This window comes from Drosophila novamexicana, unplaced genomic scaffold (assembly GCF_003285875.2).
Source record: "Drosophila novamexicana strain 15010-1031.04,08,12 unplaced genomic scaffold, DnovRS2.1 tig00002146-arrow-arrow-pilon, whole genome shotgun sequence".
Taxonomy (NCBI): Eukaryota; Metazoa; Arthropoda; class Insecta; order Diptera; family Drosophilidae; genus Drosophila; species Drosophila novamexicana.
In genome coordinates this window covers 87553-111998 of record NW_020824948.1, presented here as the reverse complement: position 1 = coordinate 111998, position 24446 = coordinate 87553, and the positions used below count along the sequence as shown (strand labels likewise).

The 24446-nt window shown below is 41.2% G+C and overlaps 5 protein-coding genes across 5 annotated transcripts in view; 3 read left to right on the top strand and 2 right to left on the bottom strand.

Moving 5' to 3' along the window:
- Window positions 1-441: 441 nt before the first annotated feature.
- On the bottom strand, window positions 442-3062 carry LOC115768979 (AP-3 complex subunit mu-1). The gene is made up of 6 exons (XM_030713695.1): window positions 2754-3062; window positions 2584-2671; window positions 2196-2521; window positions 1972-2131; window positions 1445-1897; window positions 442-1390 (listed from the first exon to the last, which is right to left on the bottom strand). The coding sequence occupies exons 1-6, from the start codon at window positions 2786-2788 to the stop codon at window positions 1205-1207; spliced, it is 1248 nt and encodes a 415-aa protein (XP_030569555.1). The 5' UTR covers window positions 2789-3062; the 3' UTR covers window positions 442-1204.
- Window positions 3063-3489: 427 nt separating this feature from the next.
- On the top strand, window positions 3490-4093 carry LOC115768977 (small integral membrane protein 4). Its single transcript, XM_030713693.1, has 2 exons — window positions 3490-3847; window positions 3914-4093. Exons 1-2 carry the CDS (start codon window positions 3694-3696, stop codon window positions 4000-4002), a joined length of 243 nt encoding a protein of 80 aa, XP_030569553.1. The 5' UTR covers window positions 3490-3693; the 3' UTR covers window positions 4003-4093.
- Window positions 3984-4202, top strand: LOC115768978 (uncharacterized protein C12orf73 homolog). The gene has a single exon (XM_030713694.1). The coding sequence runs from the start codon at window positions 4005-4007 to the stop codon at window positions 4185-4187; it is 183 nt and encodes a 60-aa protein (XP_030569554.1). The 5' UTR covers window positions 3984-4004; the 3' UTR covers window positions 4188-4202.
- LOC115768976 (zinc finger protein 93) lies at window positions 4198-5800 on the bottom strand. Its single transcript, XM_030713692.1, has one exon. It carries the CDS (start codon window positions 5621-5623, stop codon window positions 4259-4261), a length of 1365 nt encoding a protein of 454 aa, XP_030569552.1. The 5' UTR covers window positions 5624-5800; the 3' UTR covers window positions 4198-4258.
- A 498-nt stretch (window positions 5801-6298) lies between these two features.
- The window catches only part of LOC115768974, a 60777-nt gene continuing 42629 nt past the window's right edge, over window positions 6299-24446 (top strand). The window contains exon 1 of the mRNA XM_030713690.1: window positions 6299-6673. Coding sequence (XP_030569550.1) covers window positions 6568-6673 — 106 coding nt within the window. The 5' untranslated portion in view covers window positions 6299-6567. The remainder of the gene's footprint in view (window positions 6674-24446) is intronic.

Below are 24446 nucleotides of genomic sequence, written 5' to 3'. Positions count from 1 at the left end.
CCGAACAGTGTATACGAGGTGCTGATAATGTGTCTTCAATTTGTTAAGTTATTTAAAAAAAAAAGAATATTAAAAAAGAAATCATCTTCCCCCTAAAAAGAAGATACAATTTTTGTGGGCATAGTTTTTTTATTTATTTATTTTTTTTTTTAATAATTTCAAAATTTAAAATTTAAATACGTTTTTTATTATTTTAATTTTTTTTACTATTATTTTTTATTATTATTGGGAAATCTTAGTTAAGTTTTATAAATATTTATTTATTTTTTAAATATTGAATCTTTTAATTGAAAATAATATTTATTTTATGTTTTTCTTGCCCTTATTTTAAATACATTTTTTATTCAATATTTTATTTTTTATTATTGATATTTTTATAGTATTAGACACATTTATTACATTCATTCACCTTTCCATATTTTGCTTTGTTTTCTTGCACTTTTAGCATTTAATTTTTTATGTAATTTATTAAGCACATGTATATTTAATTATTTAATGTTGATTTTGGCGACGCTTCCATTTTTGACCTTCGAGCCAGCTAATAAAATGTTCATTAAATTATTTTTAACATATATATTGAAATATTTGCTAGCCGATTCATTGTTTGCTTTGATCTCTCTGCAATTTCTTGTATTTCATTTAAGACTACAAAATAGTATATTTAATTATTATGTGAAAGTAAAAAGTTCTTCACATAAGAACTTAATTTAAGCCAATTATTTCTGTGGCAGCTATATTATATAGTAGTTCGATCCGCCCGTTTGCGGCATATATAGACATATATAAGACTGAGAGATTAGTTTGCACAGAGACAGGCAGACGGACGTGACCACATCGACACGGCTTTTGATACTGAGCCAAGAATATATAGGCTTTATAGGGTCTAGAGATCTCTTCTACACTCTGCAGCCTAAATATGAACCGTTCAGCTCTTTTATGGACAGTGTATAAAAATAACATAAGAAAGCCATCTTATACATTTTAGACATATAGTTGTATATATATACATTTAGGATGGATACAAGTTTGTAGCTTTTATGGTTTATAAAATAAAATAGTATAAAGTTATAATAATGGAAATAGCAGTACAAATATAACCAAATGTTGAACATTAGACTAAAGTTCTTTAGGTTTTTGTTATTTTGTTATTCTTAATTAAAGCTGAGTAGAGGGCCGTGCGCGGCGTGTTGTTGGGGGCATGCAGCTACATGCGCACCTGGAATTTGCCCGCTTTGGTTAGATATTTGACGCCCTTGAAGGGCTTATATTTCTCGCCGTACATGTCCAGGCGATTCACCTTCAGACCGGAGACGGCCAGCTGTGAGATTTGGAATTGCACATTGATTGACGGATTGGCATCAAGTATTGGGCTGCCGGGCATGATGGAGACCTAAAATCAAAACTCACATTAATCGCAATTCGATTGATTCTGGCTGCAGCTTACCGAGCCGCGAATGTTGGGCAGCTTGGAGACATCGATGCGTCCGACATCCCAGGAGAGCGTTTTGCTCACCGAATCGAACGTGTATTTGCCCTGATTGGGCGTTAGCACGCAGTTGAGCACGCACTTGGGCATTGATAGCTCCAGCTTGACCTTGTCGACCGTGCGACCGAGCGTGTTCCGTGGCCCAATGGTCAAATCCAGGCGACCCTGTTCGCCGGTCTTAATTGAAAAATTGTGCCGTATATAGATGGGTATGGCCACCACCGACTGCGAGCTAATGTGATAAGACATGAGCCGAAAATTGCCATCGGGCGGTATAAAGGAGAGCAGACGTTCTGCCTCCCAGCGCTTAAAGCGCACGCACGGATGAAACGAGACGTCGTCAAAGAGACGCGGATTCATAAAGGACAGCGACAAGTCGGGCATGCCGGACAGCTTGATGCAGCAGTCGATCTAGTGTGCACAGATTATGCAGGATTAGAACTGTCAAGCAACAATATACATATACATTTAGTTTGTCTACGTACATGTCCCTGTATTTCAGCAAACACCGTGGAGCCGGATTTGTCAATGATGGCGTCGACCTCCTCGATGACATCGAAATAGGCTTCGTTGTTGGTGTAGCGGACGCCGCTGCGACGCCAGGGTATGGCCGACAGCTGGCCCACGGGCAGAATGGTGCTAACGCTGCAAGCAAAAGCACATGAATTAGGTTATCCTCTTAAGAAACGCCTAGAGGATCGAGACACACTTGCTCTTGCCGGTGACGGTGTTGGCGATGGTGCGCAATATGTTTGGCGGCTTGATTAGCTCCTTCAGTATGTTGCTCTCGGTGGACAGGGGGAAGCCGTTGTCGAGCATCTCGTCGAGCAGCTCATAGACGACCACATAGTTATCCTTTATCACAGACTCGGAGCAGTCGCTAAAATAGTCCTGAAACGTGTCCACAACGCGATGCAGAAACTCGATGACAAACAGCGGCGGCACCTCCTGCTTGCAGGCGGCCACCAGGGAGACGCTGTCTCGCTGCACCGTGATCAGATAATAATGGGGCGTGGCAATAACAGGCGGCACATCCTGCAAGAAGAAGAAGGCTCCGCGCTTAGCGTGGATGCATGGAAACGTGGCAGGCAACTTACGTAGGGTGCGGCACGCTGTGCATCGAGAAAGTATTCGCAAACGGAGCGCGAGACAACCGAACGCCAGTGCTTCTCGAGAAAGACTTCGCTGTGGGGGAATAAAACAACATAGTTCTTGTTTTTACTGCGATAACTTGGCATATGCCAAACATTTTGTGTGCCATGCTTACCCGCTGCTGTTGACTATGAACAGGCTGTGTATCATATTTGAAGTTTTGTTTACTATGTATGCATATGTTTAAAACAAATGCTTTTGCAAATATGAAATTGTTTACGTGTTGAATAAATGGAAATACTAAACAAACGTGAATGTAACGTAAGCCTAACAGCGCATGTTAAACTTAACAGGGCACGTAAGGTGCCAAGGCAGCAGAGTGCGCGATATATGTACGTAATCCAGTATATTGAGCAAAATGGATGCAGCACAGCATGAACGTGAAGTGATGTATGGAAAAGGATCTTAAAGAGCATCAGATCTACAAAATGGGTAAGGAAGGACTAATAACATGTTTTATTAAAACACAAGATGCAGCAGCTTAGCAGAATGTGCTTGTCCTCTGCTATGAACAGCAGACAATGCGTAAACGCAAGATTCAGAGCGCAACGCAAGAAGAGCTAACAGCATGTAACGGCTGCCAGTGATGTTGCCACTGCGTTGAACAGCTGTTCGGACGACAGGTACGATTTGTCTTTTTGAATAAAATAATATTAAAATTCCTAATTGAAATAAGTAGACAGACTACTTTAGCTACAATAAGCCATGCAAAGAATTTCTTAAACCTGTAAGTACTAACAGCATGTAAATACACTGCGTACCAACAGCATGTAAATGCACTGCCTACTAACAGCATGTAAATACACTGACCAGTGGCCGACGTTGCCACTTGGTCAAACAGCTGTTTTAACGAAACATTTTGACAGTTGAAAGCACACAGCTCGCATTTTTAAATTATTTATTTTAAATCAATTGATAAATTAAATTAACGGTTTCAGAGCTAAGCTGCAAACAGCAGCGCCGACAAAATTAGTTGCTTTTAACGCACTGCACAAGCGTTAGCGGAGGCAGTTTGCCTGGGCAGCCGTTAGGCGGCCTGCTTATATAATCGCCGGATGAGTCTGTACAGCAGCTCGGTGCGACGTCTGCTCGACAGTTGGCCCGGCAAGCGGCGCTTTGGCATCTACAGATTCCTGCCGCTCTTCTTTGTGTTGGGCGCAGCGCTGGAGTTCTCCATGATCAAGTGGACCGTGGGCGAGACGAACTTCTGTGAGTGCCAGCGCCGCAATGGAAACCTCAGAAAAGATCTAATACTTCTTTCTGTACAATTCACAGATCGCACATTCAAGCGGCGTCAGGCCAAGAACTACATCGAGGAGCAGCAGCACCACCTGGCGCAGCCGCAACCCACAGCGACAGCCTAGGCATGCCCGCGGGCGTTTCATGGGGCCAGTACATGAAGTTTCTGGGCAGCGCCATGCTGGCCATGATGGCCGGCTCCCAGGCGGTGCATCTGTACTACAAGCCGCTGGAGGACCTGCCCGTCTACATAGAACGCGAGCGACATCAGCTGGAGCCACCGCCAGGTGACACAAAAGCCAACAGTTAGATTTAAGTGTCATATATATTTGGAAATATAACTAAAAACTATGTAAATACTCCCGCCCGCCTGGTCGCGGCCTACTTGTTCTTCTCGTGCACCCGGCCATGGTTCTTGAGGCACGTCTGCTGGCGGAACGCCTGGCCACACACCTGGCACACATACGGCTTCTCGCCCGTGTGTATATACTCGTGATGGCGCTGGGTTTTGCGCGAGGCGAACGACTCCTCGCAGTACTTGCAGCCGAAGGGCTTCAGCTTAAGATGCACCGCCCGGATGTGCGCCTCCAGCTCGAATTTGCGGGCAAAGAGACGGCCGCAATGCTCGCACGGCAGCTTCTCGGCGCTGTGCATGAGCATGTGCTGGACGAGCATGAAACGCTTGGCCAAACGACGCCCGCACACCTGGCACTCGTGCATCGTGACGCCCGCCGTGCCCGCGCCCGCACCCGTATCCACTCCGTCCACCTGATGCTGCTGCATCGTGTGATACTTGAGCGTGTAGCGGGAGTGAAAGTGCTTCTGGCATATATCACAAAAGTGCTGCTCGCTGGCGCGCGCATTGGCCGCCGCCTCGTCGGCGGTGGGATGCTTGGTGCGCCGATGATACTTGAGATTCGCTGTCTGGTTGAATGTGGCGCCGCACTGCTCGCACACGTACTTGCGGGCGGGCGCGGCAGCGGTGCTGTGCTTGAGCCGCTTGTGCTTCTGCATGGCAATGCAGCTGATGTAGACGCGCTCGCAGCCGGGCTGGTCGCAGCGATAGGAGCGCTCCTGGGGGCTGTGTATCTCCTTGATGTGCGTGTAGAGGCCGCCCATGAAGCTGTAGGCCTTGTCGCAGCGATCGCACTGGAAGGGTCGCTTGCTGCCCTCGTGCACCTTGCGCACGTGCGCCTGGAGCGTCAGGCTGTGCGCAAAGCTGTGCCCGCACTGCACGCACTTGAAGCTGTTCTTCAGGCCCTTGCTGCGACGCCGTGCACCTGGCTCCACGATGGGCTGTGGCTGCACTTCCTCCATAGCCGGCTCATCAATTGGATCCGGCGGCGGAGGCGGCGGCGTTGGGTTATCCTGACACTCCGCTTCGAGCAGCTGCTCCGGCTGCAGCTGCTGCTCATCGGGCGCCGGCTCCTCGTACACAATCTCGAATACGCTGGCCGTTGGCTCGGCCACTTCCTGGCGCGTCCGCTGTCGCAGCATGGACAGGAGCTCGGTGCGGCAAGCGTTCGCCTGTTGCTGGAACAGCTCGTAGCCCAGCAGCTGCTGGTGGCAGGCCGTGCACAGCTGCTGGGGCAGCCATTCGCTGGACAATTCGGTTGGCTGCCATTCCAAATGCTGCACCAGCAGACGCTGCAGCTCCACGTCTATGGCATGCGCTGCCGGCACCTGTCCGTCAGCGTCCAGTTTCTGCAGGCATGTCAGGCAATTGTTGTTGGCCAGCGTGTGCATTGGGAGCAGCCGAGCGAGCGGTTGGGCTTGTGCGCACCTCCGGAGCTGAAGGCTAAATGGCGCTGGACGATGGTAAACAAAAGGTTTATGTTAAACTGCGACGCAGCAGTGGCACAACTGTTGTGTATTGTCGCTGTTACTGTTAAGCAGGCGGAGTTGCCACCCGCAGCTAACCACTGGCTGCCAATTGCAGCCGCCATGTTTATACGATATGGCTTTTTGTGTTTACAGCTTATTTAATTGCAGTGTAAAGTGCAGTGACGCGATTTTGCGTTAACATAGAAGCAAATTTAAACAGTTTTAGAAACCGCTAAGCTTTGAACGCTGCTGTTACGGTCATCTCAGCTTTATATTAACAGAAATTCGAATATAAATTGCCCACGCTTCTACTGTTAAGGGCTTTTGCTTCACAATTTCCCACATTGCAGTTTACAGTGCCGCATAAACGCATTTAACAGCGCCAGTGTTACCACATTACTTGTCTTAAGTTTCGCCATTTTGTGTGTATTTTGTCCTTTCGTTGCCGCTGGTCTGCGTGTTTTGGTTTCCTATTGTTTTTGGGGCCCGAGCGCCAAGCCACTTACGCGTCCTATTGCCAGCAGCAGCACAGCCAGTTGCATGCAGGCGTTCAACAGCAGCGCACGCATCGAACCAGTCACAGCGCAGAGCGCACAGCTATTGGCAAAGTTAACTGTTTTTGGCGCGCATTTCAATCTGTTGGCCACATGCAGAAGTAGACACACGTTGTTGTTGCCGCAGCTAATTGTAAAGCGCATTTGAGAAATTCATACGACAAGTGACAGTTTTTTCTTTTATTTATTGAGTGAACTATAGTTTTTTTTTTAACATTTTGTTTACGTGATTTTGTTTGTGTTTGTGTTTAGAGCGTGTGTTGGGTGTTTACTTCAAACTTTGCACACAACACAACATGTAAATCCTTATCAATGGCGTCGAGCAGCAGGCCCAAATACCGTTACAAATCCCCTGGCGCTGCCGGCACGCAACTCCATTGGCTGCACTGCCTCCTGCGGCTCTGCTTGTTTACCCAAGGTAAGTCCAACATGGCGGCGTTTGCCTTATTTATTATATGACAGCAACAGCTGCTGCTGTTCTACGCTCTCAACTACTTAAAGAAATTAAAATATGTTTCGGAAGATTCCCCCACTCAGCGTTGCAATAACCATGCGTTTATGTGTAAATTGTGCAGCGGCAACAAGATAAAAAAATTAAGGGAAATTCTATTAATATGAAAATTTCCCAGAAAATATATTCGCACATTAAGAACGCAACATAAGCATAAACCCACACATATGCAGCAGAGACCCACACAAACACACACACACACATATCGCTCTCCTCTCTTCCCTCTTACCGCTCCTAACTGTACACACGAAAGAACTGCACGCTGCCCCAAACAAAGGCGAAAGCAGCAGCAAAAGGAGACAGACGAAAGGCGGAAGACGAAAGGCGAAAGGCGAAAGACACAGAAGCAGCGCTGGGCCAACTGCAGCCGGACCAAAATAGCTTATAAACAAACTAGAAAGCCCGACTGCGCGATACTCTGCTCTGTTGCCAAGGCTGCAAACCGGGCTTAAGCCGCGATTTTCGGCTTACCTTGAATCGAACTAGTTGTCCGTAAAGAAGCCGAGCTGCAGCACTTACCTAATCTGACTATTTTCATTGTTTAAAATCAAGGCTGCAATTCCTATATATTTTCTTTTATAAGCCGAATCTTAAAGCAAATCAGTATTTTTAGCAGATCTAGACCTAGAGCGTACCTTATTTGGGTCCCAACCATTTCATTTATCTAAACATATTTAGTAGATTCCATTTTTGGGCGGATTCCATACGTATAGCTGAAATAAATTCCCTAGCCTAACTATCGTGCTAAAAGAAAGTAGTTTGGCTAAAATCAAGGCTAAAAACTTTTAAGGCAGATCCAGTTCTAAAGCATAAACAATTTCGTTCCGTTCGATCGTTGGATATATCGTAAAGTACTTTTGGGCGGATATTACCATATTTTAGGCTTACACCTTGTAGTTTTATTATGTTTAAGTTTTAGTATATTACCAATTTTATCATAGTATACCAGCTAAAATTATCCCCCATTTCTCGGGCCAAGCTTTTTATTTAAATTTTAGTAAAGTCTAAAACACATCTCAAATGAATTTTCATAAAGAGCCTTGAAGATGAGTTGAGATTCTAACTCAGCATCCAATCATAAACTAAATACTTAAAAAATAAGAAATACTTTAAAACGTTTTCCACGAATATTTCACCCTTGCGCGTGACATTTAGATAGACATTAGCTAACTTTATTACAAGTTATAGCTTCGTAGCTCTCAAGGCTTGCGCCGGGCGTTGATCATCAATCAGTCAATCAGTCAGTCAGCTTGATGTATGGTTTCTCCAAAGCGAGAAAAAACCAATTTACTTCACTCTTCCGCTGTAAACAGCGTATAAATGCGCAAAGCAGGAAGAACAACAATAACAAAACGCACAACAAAAGAGATGCAAACCGGAGAGGGTGTGTGTGTGTGTGTGAGGGGATGGAGAGAGGAAGTACCTATATAAAGATAATCTGTGAAAAGTGTGAAGAAACTTTGCTCGCGCCGCTGCTGCAGCTGCTCAGTTATTGTAAGGCACTTCAACGCCTCCCCCCTCACCCCTCACCCCTCACCCCCTTCCCGCCCCAAGTCCAGGCAAAGTATTTTTCCAGGGATTTGGCAAAGAGTTGGACTTAGCCATAAGCTGACTCTTGATTGACCAATGGTTTTTGGCATCTTGCTTGACGACGATGACGATGATGGAGATGATGATGATGATGATGATGATTGGGACCTAAAGTGGCTTTCGATTCGTTCAATTACATCAAACTTTTGCAAGTGCGCCAAAAATGTTTGTACAGAAATTACTTGGCAGTTACCTTTAGAATAGCTGGAGGCATTGCAAGAGGCGGCTCTGAGACTGAGAGAAAACTGTTTGCAACATTTCCATAAGTACAAAATTGATTCGCTGCCCTAATGCCCATGAAGCTTAAGCAATTTTATTAATTTTTATTGCTCTATCTAAATGGGTTTGGGATTATAATTTCTAATCAAGTAAATTATGAGCAGTAAAGCACAATACTCTACAATTCTAAAGGGGGGCTAAGTGACCTTGGATTGGATGTGCGAAGCAAAGAAATAATCGAACAAAGAGAGCAGAAAAGCAAGTTAGGCAAAGAATGCATGTCCTTCAATTCACTTTGCTGATTTTCATCTGTATTTCAATTTCATAGCAATGCCATTAAAACGTTTAAGAATGCAGCACAAAGAAGAACAGGCAATTGAAATGCTCGCACGAGATTTAAGTGCAGTGAAGTGCTTGCAAAACACGAATTGAATTAGCTGAGAGTAACAGTTAGAGAAAGCGAAAGAGTGAGAGAGATGGAGGGCGAAAGAAAGGGAGAGTGATAGCAGGAGACAGAGACAAGGGGGAAGGAGAAAGAAAGAGAACGCAGATGAGGAAGAGAGCGAGAAACGGAGAAAGATAAAGCGAAAACAAGAGCCACAGCTGGAGACAGGGAGAGAGCGCAAAAGATAGATGGAGAGAGGGGGAGAGATAGAGGCAGATAGCGAGACGAAAAAGAAAGAGAAAGAAAGAGAGAGAGAGAGGCAGAAAAAGAGTTGCCAACATATGTCCGACTATTGATGGAAATATGTTGCCAACTCTTTCCCTCCCTCTTCGCTCCTACTATCTATCTCTCTCGCTTGCTTCAACTGCATTTAAAATGAAAATGAAAAAAAGAGCACAAGAAATGAACAGAAATAATTTATCAAAATAAACACATAATAAATTGGCAACAATCTGTCAGCCTTAATCGACATTCGTGTCCGAGCAAATAAACAAAATTGTTCCGATTTAGAAAATTCAAATAAATGTTTATTGCATTAAGTAGGCAGCACGTCCGACGGCTGCAATAATTTGATAAAATGATTATTTATCTTCGATACAGCAGGCATTACATTTGGCATTACGTTTGATTTTATAGCAGAATACCCTATACAAATTTTGAAGAGGGTAGCTAGGAATTCAGTTTTAGTTTTGTCCAAGTCTGCATTTGCTCAGCTGCATGAATTGTCCGAACTCTGAGACTATGAGCGTGAGAGCTTGAAAACTTGGTCTGTATATCGTCTAGATATATATTCTTGATCAGTAACAACAGCCTAGTCGATATCTCTATATATGCCATATATGCAGCAGAAATATCGGAATCTGTTTGCGACTAGGGAATACCATAAACATTCTTCCTCCATAACCAAATGGAGCTCCGTCTAAAGAAGGGGGAAGGCTAGTTATAAAATTAAAGATACTTGATATGTATAAACTATTCCAGAAACTTTTATCAAATTTGGTGACTCAAGCTCTCAAAAAGATGGATATCGATATCGATTCTTATCGATTGCGTAGAAACGGGGCAAGTTATCGATTATCGTAAACAAAACTCGAGCTGTGCGTGCACTGGAGGACCTATGTACATTTACAAGTTCCAGCCTTTACCTCTTATATAATCTCGGATCGACATACGGACGAACAGACGGTCTGTCTGTCCGATATAGCTAGATCGACTCTGCTATTGATGCTGACCAGGAATATATATAATAATATATACAAAGAGTCTTATCAGGCTCCTGAAAGATCAGCACGAAGAGGGACATCTACAAAACAGTTGAATCATTAAAAGCTACTCGAGAATATTTACAGGGCATCTGCTAGTCTGGCATATTCGCGCTGCATCTAAACAATCTTGCCTGGAATTCGAATCGGGTTCCGCGTTTATTTATTTATCATGTCGACGTCTACTTGAAGACATTATTTGTTTATGTCGTTCGCACAGTTAACCAGAGAGAACTCTATTAATATATCTACAACTTAATGATGGCATTTTTTTTTTTTTTTTTTTTGGCTGGAAACAAAATTCCAATTGCATATGTGGAAGACAATCAAACACTTTTTCTCTCACATTGGCTTCTAACTTAAAAATGTATTTTAGCTCTATCTGTTTTCGCCCGAATGAATGCAATAAATGTTATGTTTTGGACGGGCTTTGACGAATTCTATATTTGTGATTTATATAAGTGATTGTGCGACATTTTTCCTTGAAAAAGGCATCCAGCCAGGCCTGGCGCCCCATGCTACATGCCGCATGCCACGTGAGGCAAGAGGGTACAATTTTTATGAAACTGCTTCTTAAGCATTTGGTGCTCAGTTGAAGGTCTTCTGGTCTGGCAGCCAGAATGCTTATGTAAATGGAGCTACCGGAGCGAGTTGTTCTTTCCTTCTGTAACCGGCCGTTTCCCAAACTGACGCCCACACATACACACACGCGCACACACATGTGCACACACACATCCCCCCAAATCAAGCACAGAGCAGACAGCCCCGTGAGAGTTGTGCACGTTGGCTTTGACGTCCGTCTCTGACGCAGAAGTCGCCGTAATCGTCTTAGCTGCAGTTAGCCAGCTAGCTACCTGCCCGACGGGGCTGCTCCTGCAAATGACAGTTAAATGGAGCGATACCTAATCAGGTGCAACAACAACAACAACAGCAACAGCAACGACAACAATAACTAGAACTCGCGAGGGCCAGATCTCAGTTACAGCTTCAGCTACACAGTGAAAGTTTTTGCTTTCAATTCGAAACGATTTACTTGTGTTTTAGTTGAGTTGAACCAGCATCTGCGTTGTTTAGTAGTTCAAATCACTTACTTTAGAAGTTAATAAGGAATGAAATAATAATCTGATTGCGAACTAATTTTGTAAAAGTCCTATATTTATCTTATTCCTTATTCCTTATACCTTATACCTTATACCTTATACCTTATACCTTATACCTTATACCTTATACCTTATACCTTATACCTTATACCTTATACCTTATACCTTATACCTTATACCTTATACCTTATACCTTATACCTTATACCTTATACCTTATACCTTATACCTTATACCTTATACCTTATACCTTATACCTTATACCTTCAATCGTATATCTTATATATATATATATACACAAAACTTTCTTAAGACTTGTTCAGGTTGACCCAAAATAAATCAAAATGGAATTATATTTAGTCCTAATTGGGTTCAAGTACAAGTAAACATTAGAGGCACGTACGTTTTTATCCAACGAATGAATGAAGTCGAATGACTGCTGAGATAACAACAAAGAAAAAAGATCTGTCTAGCATCGAACCAGGGGTTGCTCATTTCTAATGCCCTTAGCGGCCGGTCGCCTTGCCACAGAGTTGTGTAGGCTCTAAGCTTGGCTGGCAGATTAAATTCCCTTGATAATGTAAAATTGTCAAAAGGAAAAAACCTTTTAAAAATGAATTTTAAATAAATGATTTAATATTTTTTACCCAGTATAGTTCTATAATAGTTGAAACTAAATAATAGTATCCAAAATTTGTGCAGTGTTCTGTGAATACAGACTCCCCCTCTCTTTCTCTCTCTCTAGAAACACAAATTTGATTCAGCTCCACCTTTTTGTTTTTGTATATCTGTCATCCTGTTGGTCTCTTCTGGGCTCCTGTTGGAGCTTTTACTTTCGCGTGACAGTCGCCCTAAGCCAGTTAAGACAGGTACGTACGCGATTTCTCTTGGCTGACTGTCGCCAGCTTTTCAGGGCCACGATTTGAACCTTGGCTTTGTTTCTGTTCCCAGCCATACAATAATGGGCTTTTTATCTGGTTAGTCTCGTAAGCGCTATCACAAGTCCCCAAAGACCCTTCAAACAGTTCGCACTCACAGCTGCTTATATGCTCCATATTGACACGGGCTGAAAGTTGGTGCCAAATCAAACAGGAAACAACTGTTGCACTCGTATAGTGAATATTCAATACCCTTTAATTATTAAGGAGCTTTTAACTAATATGGTATAGAATAAAGTTAAGCCCAAATTTTAAGTAACATCTACGCCTTTGCCCTTTAGCTAAGACATCACATGAGGCTGGATCTAGTTATAGTTTATCTAGCAGAATAACTGTACAATATTTATATACGTTTTAATATCTCTCGATCATTCGAAAATCTACTTTTTATACGAATTTTCAACAATGTGGAAACATGGAAACACATGTAACATATATACATAACATATAATGTTGCCAGTTTAAGATGCCAAATTGATTGAATTGAAATATCTGTACGTAATTTTGTATGTATGTATGTATGTATGTAAGTATGTATGCATGTATGTATGCATGTATGTATGTATGCATGTATGTATGTATGCATGTATGTATGTATGTATGTATGTATGTATGTATGTATGTATATATGTATGTATGTATGTATGTATGTATTTATATATATGTGTGTGTGTATGGATGTATGTATGCATGTATGCGTGTATGTATGTGTGCCTTTTTCGTTCCACATTTGATTAGAGCACAATAATGTTTAAACTTTCACTTCTTTCGTTAGTATTTTCTCACACTTTCACTTTTAACAAGTGTCATTGCGCCTTGCACAACCTGACAAAAACTGACTGCTATGCAGCGCACTAGTCACAAAATATAACTCAAATAGTTAACGCTGTAACACATGATTCTACCCTTAGCCAATTCAACAGGCAGCACATATTTAAAAGCTAGCCACAAGTTAAAGAAAATATTAAGTATACGCCACGTGCCACAAGGCGCGAGGCCGAAGCGCGAGAAAGCCAGGCGAATTGTCGGTAAAGGGGCGCCAGAGGCGGTGTGCGGGGCGTTTGCGGGGTGTGTGGGAGGGGGGGGGGGGGGGTAAGCAATAAATTCACATTGGGCAACGAAATGCTCAAATGTTCTGTGCAAATAATAAAATTGTACATTAGAACCGCAAAAATCAATCAAACCCGAAAAGGCGGCGTTGCGGTGCGCGGGGTTAGGTGCAGGGGTATTGGCAGGGGCAGGGGCAGGGGTGGCAGTGTTCATTGGCAGCTTGTTTTAACTGTATATTTGTAAACATTCTCATCTACTCTCTCTTTCTTCCTTTCTCTTTCTCTCTCCCTGCTCGTTGTGTACAAATAAACGATAAACAAAATTTTTGCGCTGCTTTTGCTAAAAATTTCAAGCGTTTTTAACATCTTGCTAAATCATGCTCATCATTATTTCCCATATTCCCATCATCATCATCATCATCGTCTTCATCATCATTTAGCAGAGACCCGCTTTCAATTGTGTGTGTGTGTTCATGCCACGCCTACCGCCCCGCAACGCCTGTCCCTGTTGCAATATTTTCAAATTTGTCAACTGTGTTTTTTGTGGCTGCCTCCGCCCCTGCCCATACCCCCGCCCCTGTCCCTTGGCCCACTTAGCCGCCAAAAAGGACACACACATATGATACATGACGACTTTATTTTGTTTTTTTGTATTTTTTTGTTTCTGTCATACAATCCAGCGACAACAACAATTACAATAACAAAAGCCGCAGAAAATACATATTTTATGCCCTGAATACCCATTGAAAATGCTGTAAAAGGGTTTATTAACTATGAGCATAGGTATGTAACAGGCGAAAGGAGGCATCCCTTGCAATATAGAGCATATATACTCTTGAGCAGGTTCGATCTAGTCATTGTCTATCTATATAGACTTGTATAGCACATGAAACACAATATATTTCGATATATTTATATTTCTATTTATATTCAATATTTGAGTTAAGTTTTTTAAGCTTAGCTCGGTTAGACGCCAAATTTGGCTTATAATTTATTGAAGCATTGGCCTCACGATAACTGAAATATATAGACTTTATGCTTTGGTATGTGCATAGATTTCGTTGCCAGTTTTATGTTCTGAAAATTTGAGAACGATCGGACTTCAAGCACCGAAGTTATTCAAGAACAGCAGGGTGTGGGCCTATATTCATTTTGTATTATTCTATTCTATTCTATATTTTATATATTCTACATTATTTGTTATTATATACATATTGTTCCTTATTATTGTATATTATATAGTTCATCTATGAAATGCATGATGCATGGAAGTAAGACGTGTCCGATACCAGAAGTATATCCAGGTACGTCCGTCCGCCCGTTAGTCCTCCCTTTGTCTGAATATAAGTGCTACGGACTTGACAACTTACAACAAGTTCCTCCGCTGCAGAGCTGTTACTGTTTTGAGTTATCAACAGTTTGTTGGTCTTTGATGGAAGAGTATCTGCCAGTCGGGCACGCCCGCCTAGACGCCTGCCTGCTCGTTTTGTTTGGTTTTGCGCTCGCTTTGCCCCTGCCCCAACTCCTTTTGGTGCGTGCTACAAACACGAGTTTACAGCGTCTATTTTGTATTTACTGCCGCCGAACTTTGAAATTTAATAATTTTGAGAAATTGCTATATCAAATTTATTTGACTTTACACATTTTGATTAAAGTTCATATTTTATGCTCTCTATAGATTCACTTAACGAGAAAAACTCCTAAAGTTTTTCAATTCTCTGATTGATTTGTCGCATATTATTCTTGTAGGACTTAAACTTATTTCTCTTTTCGTATGATTTATGTAAGCTTCAAAGTTTTATGGGTAATATTAAGAATTGAAACTAATAATTGTGAACTTTGGGGCTGGGATTTCCAAATCGCAGCCACACACATTCGTTAACTTCTTATGTAGGGCTTGGACAATAATTTTGAAGCCAATCCAACAATGCTTTATCCTTCGCCTAAGGCCGTACACAAAAAAGTTTTACGTGATTTTCCACGCTCACGAGTGGAATTTCCCAGCATCCCATCTTAACTACAGTATATATTTCTTGCTGCCACGGCAAGCTTGGGGCATACCCGCTATTATCCTACATAGACATAGGTCAAAATTTCCCATACCCATAAGTCGGTCAAATCTCATCCGATTTTCACTGGATTTGGCTCATAGTTCATGCTATCTATTTGGCATCTAAATCCGGCAATATTGTTCTTGTTTTGTCCGATTTGCTTTATACTTATTTCCACAAACTACACAAGAACTCAATGAATACGTGTTCAAGGATATCAAAACCGATCGGGTTCCAACTCATTTTTAAAGAACTTTAAGAGTATTTATGTTATTCGTAACACGGGCAATGCCGGGGTATTTCTTTTTATGTAAGAAAACTGCGCTGTGAAATTGATTTAGACTTTAGTTTAGTTTTTCTTTTAGAATACTTGGATTTTTTTAACGAACTGTGCTCCTCTGTTTATGGCATAGTTAAAATTGCGTTTCTTCTGTTTTTTTTTTTTTTAAATTTTATATTCATATTTTTTTATTATCGTATTTATTCCATTCTGAACTGAGTTTTCTTTATTCAATTTCGTTTTTCGGTTCTAGTTTTAAATTTCAATTTCAGTTTCATATTTAATTGAGTTCTGTGCTTGCAGTTGCCTTCTGCTCCCGTCTACTCTCTTCTGCTCCCTTTTCTAATTCTCGACGCTTCACCGCCTCCACCCTCCACCCTCTCCCCTGTTGCCATCCACACTTGTCTTCTCGTTCTGTTTTTGGTTTATGCTGCGTATTGTTAATGCCGTCGGCCAAAACAATATGAATTTTTGCGTGTCGTCACACACACACACACACACACACACAGAGTCGTACACACACACACACACAGGCTCACACACACATATTTGCCGGCGGCTTTTGTTTGTTTTTGTTTCATTTTCATTTATTTTTTGCAGTGTTGTAAAATTTGAACGTTTCGTGCATTTTATTTTGTACCTTACAAAAATATCATAAAACACGCATTCGTTTTGGTAGGGAAAATAAAACATGGAAATGGAAATGGAAATGAGAATGAGAATGAGAATGAAAATGAGAATTGTAAAGCATGAAGCATGAATTTACCGTTGCCCCCTTTTTCCTTGCCCATTCCCCCCTTACCCTTTAGCCTGCCCCTCGTGCAGCGTACTCCACTTTCCACTCAAACGTTTGAAGTTCTTTTTTGGCATTCGAATTTTTGTATTCGGTTTTGAAATTCATTTATTTATGAGGCCTCACACACACACACACATGAGACAGCCACGCCCCTGTCCATGCAGCTCCTAATCTCCGCCTCGGACACGCAATTGCGATTGTGGTCGACAGTCAGGCGGTGGGGTGTTAAGGGGGTCTGGGGTTAGGCGAGGGGCTTGTTTGATTTGTTTAATGGCACCTAATTGATATTTAAATAGCGATTCGCCTAACAAGCGAGCGAAACAATTGCATTCACGAACTCTTATTAGGTTAGGTTAGAGACCTAACGCTAAACTTTGCTTCTTATTCACCTGGCCGGGAAATGGAAAAACTTCGAATGGAAAGCTTACATATTTTTATAAAACTCTCTACCTGTGAATTATTTTCAATATTATATTTGTATTTATATATATGTATAAGTGTTGTATAAGTGTTTACATATCTTAACTTTACATAAGTATTCCTGACTTTTGAAAACTATCCACAAATTCTGACTATACTTCATAAAGTTCCGATGATCTACAAAGGATTTAACGCTTTTATGAACTACTTCAGCTTTTGGCAAGTATTTTGATACCCTTAACATTTGTGCAAATGTGTGTAACAGCCAGAGAGAAGCATCTCCGATCCCATAAAGTATATATATATTTTTGATCAGCGTTAATAGCCGAGTCGATCTAGCCAGGGCTTGTCTGTTCGTGCGTCCTTCCGTCTAGGATCACAGAAACTATAAGAGCTAGTGAATTGATATCTTAAACGTAGATGCTCCTTGTGTCTGCGCAATACAAGTTTTGTTCCGATAATCGATAACTTGCCCCATTGCCAAGCAATCGATAAAAACCGATATCGAAGTCCTGTTTTTTGAGCAAATTCGACATGTAGCTTATGACATAGTATCTACAAATGAATTTAATAGCAATCGGCACCCGCTCCCCACACTTGGTGTCATTAGAAGAAAGTTCAGGGTATCGCATAGTCGGGCACGCCCGACTATCGCATTATTGTTTTCACGCTGATTTAAAGCTAAAATTAGAGTAGAATCAGCTTTTTGCTGTCGTAGATAAATCGCCAGATTTTTTCACTCGACTTTATAAAATAAATCTGTTTTTCATTTTCCTAACTTCATTTTATTGTTTCCACTCGCTTTTTCTCTTAATCTACGTCCCTCTCTCCCTATCCCTCTCTCTCTGTCTCTCTCTCTCTCTCTCTCTGTCTCTCTCTCTCTCTGTCTGTCTCTCTCTCTCTCTCTTCTCTTTGTTCCGCCTCACGTTTGGCTAGTTGAGCTATTTACACGCTTTTCGCACGCATTTTCCACATACTTAACCGCCCCTCCGCCACCACTCCCCAATCCCCTCTGCCGCCCAAGTTATCCGCCACTCTGGATATTTGCTTCAACTTGTGCACATTTTTCTACAAACATTTTGCAATATTTCTCGTTTGGTCTCAGCGTTGTCCTCTTAATTACTTTAAGTGCACATTCTTCACATTTCGCTTCGTTGTTCAGTGGCTGCTCTTCCCCTCCGGCTTCCCCTCCACCCTCTGCCAACCCACCACCCCCCTCCTCTAGCCCTTATAAAGTACTTCTGTTTTGGCTTTTCTTCTGGCTTTTTGTCGTTGTGCAAAAATCTGTTCACGCGCTTTAATTGCATTAGCCTTAAAGACATTTTAGCCTTTTCCGCTGTTCCTTCTTTAGGTTACATATAATAACAAGTAAGACTACTCTGGTCGGCTCTGATCGACTAGCAGATACTCTAGCTGTGCTATGCTTGAGAAACGTTCTCCCAAAACCGATATATATCGATATTATGGATATCGAAAAAACCGATAACCTTTTTTGCATATGATATAGGAGAATATATATTCCAAGATCGACACTCTATATTGCACAAAAAATACAAAAACCATGTCATTCGTTGGGTTCAGGGTATCAAAATCTGTCAGGAATCAACGCCTCTTGTTGTTGTTGTTCTGTTGTTGTTGACGAGGCTCGGCTGCTGTGCAAATTGAATTGCAAAATGCCAGCATTTCCATAAATAAAGGCTAACAATTTCCTGACACACCCACAACCGGGAAGTCATGTGTGTGTGTGTGTGTGTCTAGTGCATGACATGCTAGAATTAATTCAATAATCCAAGTCAAGGCAGCTCAAGGGTCTCCGAGCACTTAGAATCCTAGCCCAACTAGGCGCAGATGACAGCAGAGCTGACAGCAAACACAAAAAAATATGAAACCCATGCCAAGTGCATAAAAATGTTCGACTATGTAAAGGTAAAAATTTCAAAACTTCAGTTTTTGGCATTTATGTGAGCTAATAACTGGATCGGGAGCAGGTATCCAAAAGGTATGCTATATGAGTGCAAACAAAAACTGGAAAGTAATATCGATATTTATCGATTTACAAGAATCGAGTATGAACTCGGTCTGACTCTGCATGCAGATAGACGATAACTGTTGAATTCATTTGTAATTTTTTAAATTTTGGATTCAATTAATTAATTATTCGTTTTCAACAAGCGCCCACATAGCAAATTTGGTGTATTTAGCTCTTATGACTATCGAGTTTAATTAAAAAAACCCCGTCTCAAAATCGATATTTATCGATACCATGAAAATGCAAGGAGATATCGCCAACAACATGATAAGAAGAAAATATATAATATATTACATTTCTAGTTTCTAGCTTTATCAAATTTCGAGTGTATTTCGACGGAAGACTTACTAACAGTTCATCTGATCGATAACTTTTATAACCTTTTCTGTCTTCTGCTTGCTTTTGCCTGCTGCATCAATTTGCAGAAACCCCTTTAAAGCCTTTTTCCAATACTCGATGGTTCTAGGATCTATAAATGTAGCGTGTCTTATTTCTTTTTATTATTATTATTCTACTTACATATGTCGTCAGCTTTCCGAGCACGATTTCAGCGTGTCACGACGACTATCATAATTAAAAACGCATTGCGGGCGAAATGTGTGACTACAAGCGGCTTAGTCTCTGCGCGCCTACACCCACTTTCACACACGCCCACGCCCACCACCAACTGCCGCCCCCCCCACATTCGGGCCGCGGCGAGGCTTGTTCGCACATTGTCACAGCATGCGGCATAGCACAACAGCCACGCCCACAGCACAAGCAGACAAGACGACATTCGGACATTAGAAACAACGAGCTGGCGACAGCCTTTAATGAGACTGGCCGCCGGGCCAGAGTTGCCAGGTAGTTGAGGCGAAAGAGTTAACTACCTGTTAGCCAGTTGCCAGCCTGGGCCAGTGGCTGTTGCCTGCTGCGCCCAGTTTCTATTGAGCTGGCCGCAAAGTTGGCCAAACGACATTTGAATTTGACAATTTTTTTTTTTGACATCAAAAAACGCGAAAGCGCACTCCAGCCAGAGTTGCCATACTGGCCAATACCCTGTGCACAAATGTACCCAGCTGCTGTGCTGCTTCTTCTAGAACTCTGTAAATTGTGTTTATTATACAATACACAATATTTATCATGCCCTTTGTCAACCATTTTTAATGGGTATAAGCTATGACAAAATTAATTTTAGTTATGCTTCTGCTCTGTCCCACTCTCGCTCTCTCCCTCTCTCCCTCTCTGCTCCTCTTGCGCTCGCTTTCTCTGGGGACTTTTCGGCTGGGGATTAATTTGGTAAGCGGCTCAATGCATAATTAACCAAAATGAAGCAGCTGCCACGCCTCCCTCTAATGGACGCCCAGACACACACAGCTCCAGGCACAGCTCCATTTAAATTAACCACAAAAATTGCCAGAATTCAATGCACGCTGCCTGGGCTGAGCTGCTTACCTTTCATCCTCCCCCCCTCCCTCTCTCTCCCTCTCTTGCTCTTTCTCTGCTCTCTGTATAATTAGTGACATTTTAGGCCAGGCCCGCAAAATGCATTGTTTGCCAGTGCGAATTTGGTGAACAGAAATCGCATTTCACAAGGCGAATTCAATGGACAGGTCCTGCCGCCCTGCCCCCTGCCCCCACCCAGCCTGACTCCCCTCTGACCTGTAATGGATGCCCCAAATGTAAGCTCAGGTTTAATGTATGTTTATCGTATGTGTGTGTGCGTGCGTGTGTATGTGTGTGTGTGTGTGCTGTCAACAATGTCCATCGTGCTGAAATTGCAATGCGGAACGAGGCGACAAGAATGTTCATGTTCAAGTGTTATTATCCTAGATGCCCAAATAGATAATGTTCTGGCTTCGGTTCAAGGCCACAATTCTGAACCATTTGAGGTTATGTCTAGTTTACTTAACCCTCTGAACTATAATTTAATTGGCACTTCCATTGCATATCTGTGATTTGATTCCGTTCAATTAAATTTAACTTGAATGCTTTCATATGTTTTATTCCAAAACTGGGCTTAGCTAGTCCTCCATGGTCACTTCTGTGCTTTATGTGTACATATATGCATATATGTGCTTTATATATATATATATATGTCATGATTCTCTCTCAAGAACCCAATTGTTTTGCGACCAAGTAACATTTCTTTATTTCTGTCAAATTTCGTTGCCCTTCATTGTCATTTTTCCACCATGGTCACTTTTATATCTAAGCGCAATTTAAGACCACATAATTATTGACATGCGAAGTAGTTTTCTTTGATTAAGTCGAAATGTTCTACAAGGTTCCATGTTTTAGTTGGATTTTTATGTAATATATAGCAGGGTGTCCTCCATGGTCAGCCATGTTTGGTCTTGCCGTTTTTATGGTCTTCATGATTGACCAAACTCTAGCCAAACTCTTTCCGTTGTTTGCTCTTAAATTATCTCTACGTTCACTTTAATCCTTCTCCCAATAATTGTTTCTTGAATATTGTTAATTTCATTAAGTCAATTTCATCAATTGACTTAGCATTTCATTTGGATCACATGGTATTTTCTGAACTTTGTGAACAGAACTTCAAATTTATATTGTCTGCTTAGCCTTCTGTTTAAGATACTTCACCAAATCCCATTGATTGTCCTCCATTGTCACTTTAATCGCAGTTAAGTAGTTAATAAATCTTCTAGATTTTTTAAGTCCATCAATTTAATTGTTGTCAATGGTCAATTAAAGCGCAGTCGCTTTTGTCCTTCTCCCCATTGTTGTACCAACAACCTAATTGACCTCCATGGTTACTTTTGTTTTGTTTGCTTAATTACTTTTTATTTTCAGCAAGTTCTCATTTGCGCAGCTTTAAAAGTTTTGAAGTTCTCTCAAATATTTTGGTTTCTTTTGCCATCCACTCGAGTAATTGCAGTTGGACTAACGCAACCACAGGCACATTTAACACACACTCAACACATTCACAAACACACACACATACGCACACACTCCGCTGAAATACTGAAAGAAGCACTTGAAAGTTTGTCGTACATTTGCGAAATGAAAAACACGTTACAACTGAAACTGCAACTGCAACAACAACTTTGAACAGCAACTTCAAATGCAGATACGAGTGCGAAATGCAGATACAGATACAAATTAAGATGCAGATACAGATACAAATGAAAATGCAGATTCAAGTGCTGTTACAATTACAAGAACTTATACAGATACAGATACAGATGCAGATACAGATACAGATACAGATACAGATACAGATACAGATACAGATACAGATACAGATACAGATACAGATACAGATACAGATACAGATACAGATACAGATACAGATACAGATACAGATACAGATACAGATACAGATACAGATACAGATACAGATACAGATACAGATACAGATACAGATACAGATACAGATACAGATACAGATACAGATACAGATACAGATACAGATACATACAGATACAGATACAGATACATATACAGATACAGATACAGATACAGATACAGATACCGATACAGATACAGATACAGATACAGATACAGATACAGATACAGATACAGATACAGATACAGATACAGATACAGATACAGATACAGATTCAGATACAGATACAGATCGATACAGATACAGATACAGATACAGATACAGATACAGATACAGATACAGATACAGATACAGATACAGATACAGATACAGATACAGATACAGATACAGATACAGATACAGATACAGATACAGATACAGATACAGATAGATACAGATACAGATACAGATACAGATACAGATACAGATACAGATACAGATACAGATACAGATACAGATACAGATACAGATACAGATACAGATACAGATACAGATACAGATACAGATACAGATACAGATACAGATACAGATACAGATAACAGATACAGATACAGATTACAGATACAGATACAGATACAGATACAGATACAGATACAGATACAGATACAGATACAGATACAGATACAGATACAGATACAGATACAGATACAGATACAGATACAGATACAGATACAGATACAGATACAGATACAGATACAGATACAGATACAGATACAGATACAGATACAGATACAGATACAGATACAGATACAGATACAGATACAGATACAGATACAGATACAGATACAGATACAGATACAGATACAGATACAGATACAGATACAGATGCTGCGGTAAATGTTTATTTACATCGTGCGAGCCAGAAATATTTGCATATTGATATTTACTTGGAATATACCTACTTAGTTATATCTAATGCAAGGTGTGTCCAAAATGTATAGCACCTTTTTTTTCGCACGAACAACTAAGACTAAGTTACAAATTTAGCTTTAAGCTTTAATAAAAACTGGAAAGAATGTTCTTTTTTGCAATATATTCTGGATGTGCGTATACTACCACACGATGTTATATTTCAAATTTGGCGTCTATAGCTATAACTTTCGATATATGCCGATAAATCCTTGTCTCAAAATCGATTTGTATCGATATTTAGCAAATAAGAGTTAATATCGACAAGAAAAATGTACGAAAATATTGATTTAATTAAAAATATCAAGGGATTAGCTTCTTTAGTTCCCGAGCTGATCAACAAAAGCAGCACAACATTTTCACAGTCTGTGTCGTCAGTATGCAGCAGGTGCTTGCTTAGCACGCATTTATCATTGTTTCTGCCAAATTGCAATAAAAAACAGTTTAAGAAATTAATTTTCCCGATAGTTGATTGAGTTATTGTAAAATAGAGCACAAAATTGTTTTGCAATTAGTGTGTGAAATCAATTGTGGTTGCGTACACGTGCATTAACTTTTGTTCGGGACTGTGTGCCTGGGTCATTCATCAATTTGATTTAGATAAATGCGAAACGAAGCGTTAAAGGCCAATGTGTGTGTGTGTGTGTGTGTCGGTGGGTTAGTTTATGTGTTTGTTTATTTGTGTTATGCGTATCAAGTTGTAAGCTAAACATGCCACTTGCCACATGCCGCAACCCATTCAGAACTTGCCCTCCAATTTGCATATACGCATTTTCCCACAGACACAAACGGCAAAGAGCTAAACAAATTACAAGGTCTGGCCACAAGGCACAAAGTCAAAAGTGGCCTTATAATTATGGACACACACACACGCACACAGACACACACACGCACACGCACACATTGTAGTTGGGGCTTGAATACATGCTTAGAAATCAATTCCTGTTGGCGATAAACGATAAACGATAAGCGATAAGACGGCAAACAAACAACGCGCAAACCTTTTGCACAAAGCCCAAATAGCATAAAGGACGAGACACAAAAGCATCGCGCACAAAAGGATAAAAGGCAGCCCATATATCCCACTCGTCCCTCCGCCCCTAGCCACGGCCCAGTTGGGTCAAGCGTCTCGGCGCGCATTAGGCGAGCCCCTAAAAACAAAAAACAAAAAAAAAAAACAAATACAAAAACAAACAAAAACCGCAAGGTCTACATTTAAGTAAAGGCTTATCAACAATGAAACGCACTTTTATATCCTTTTT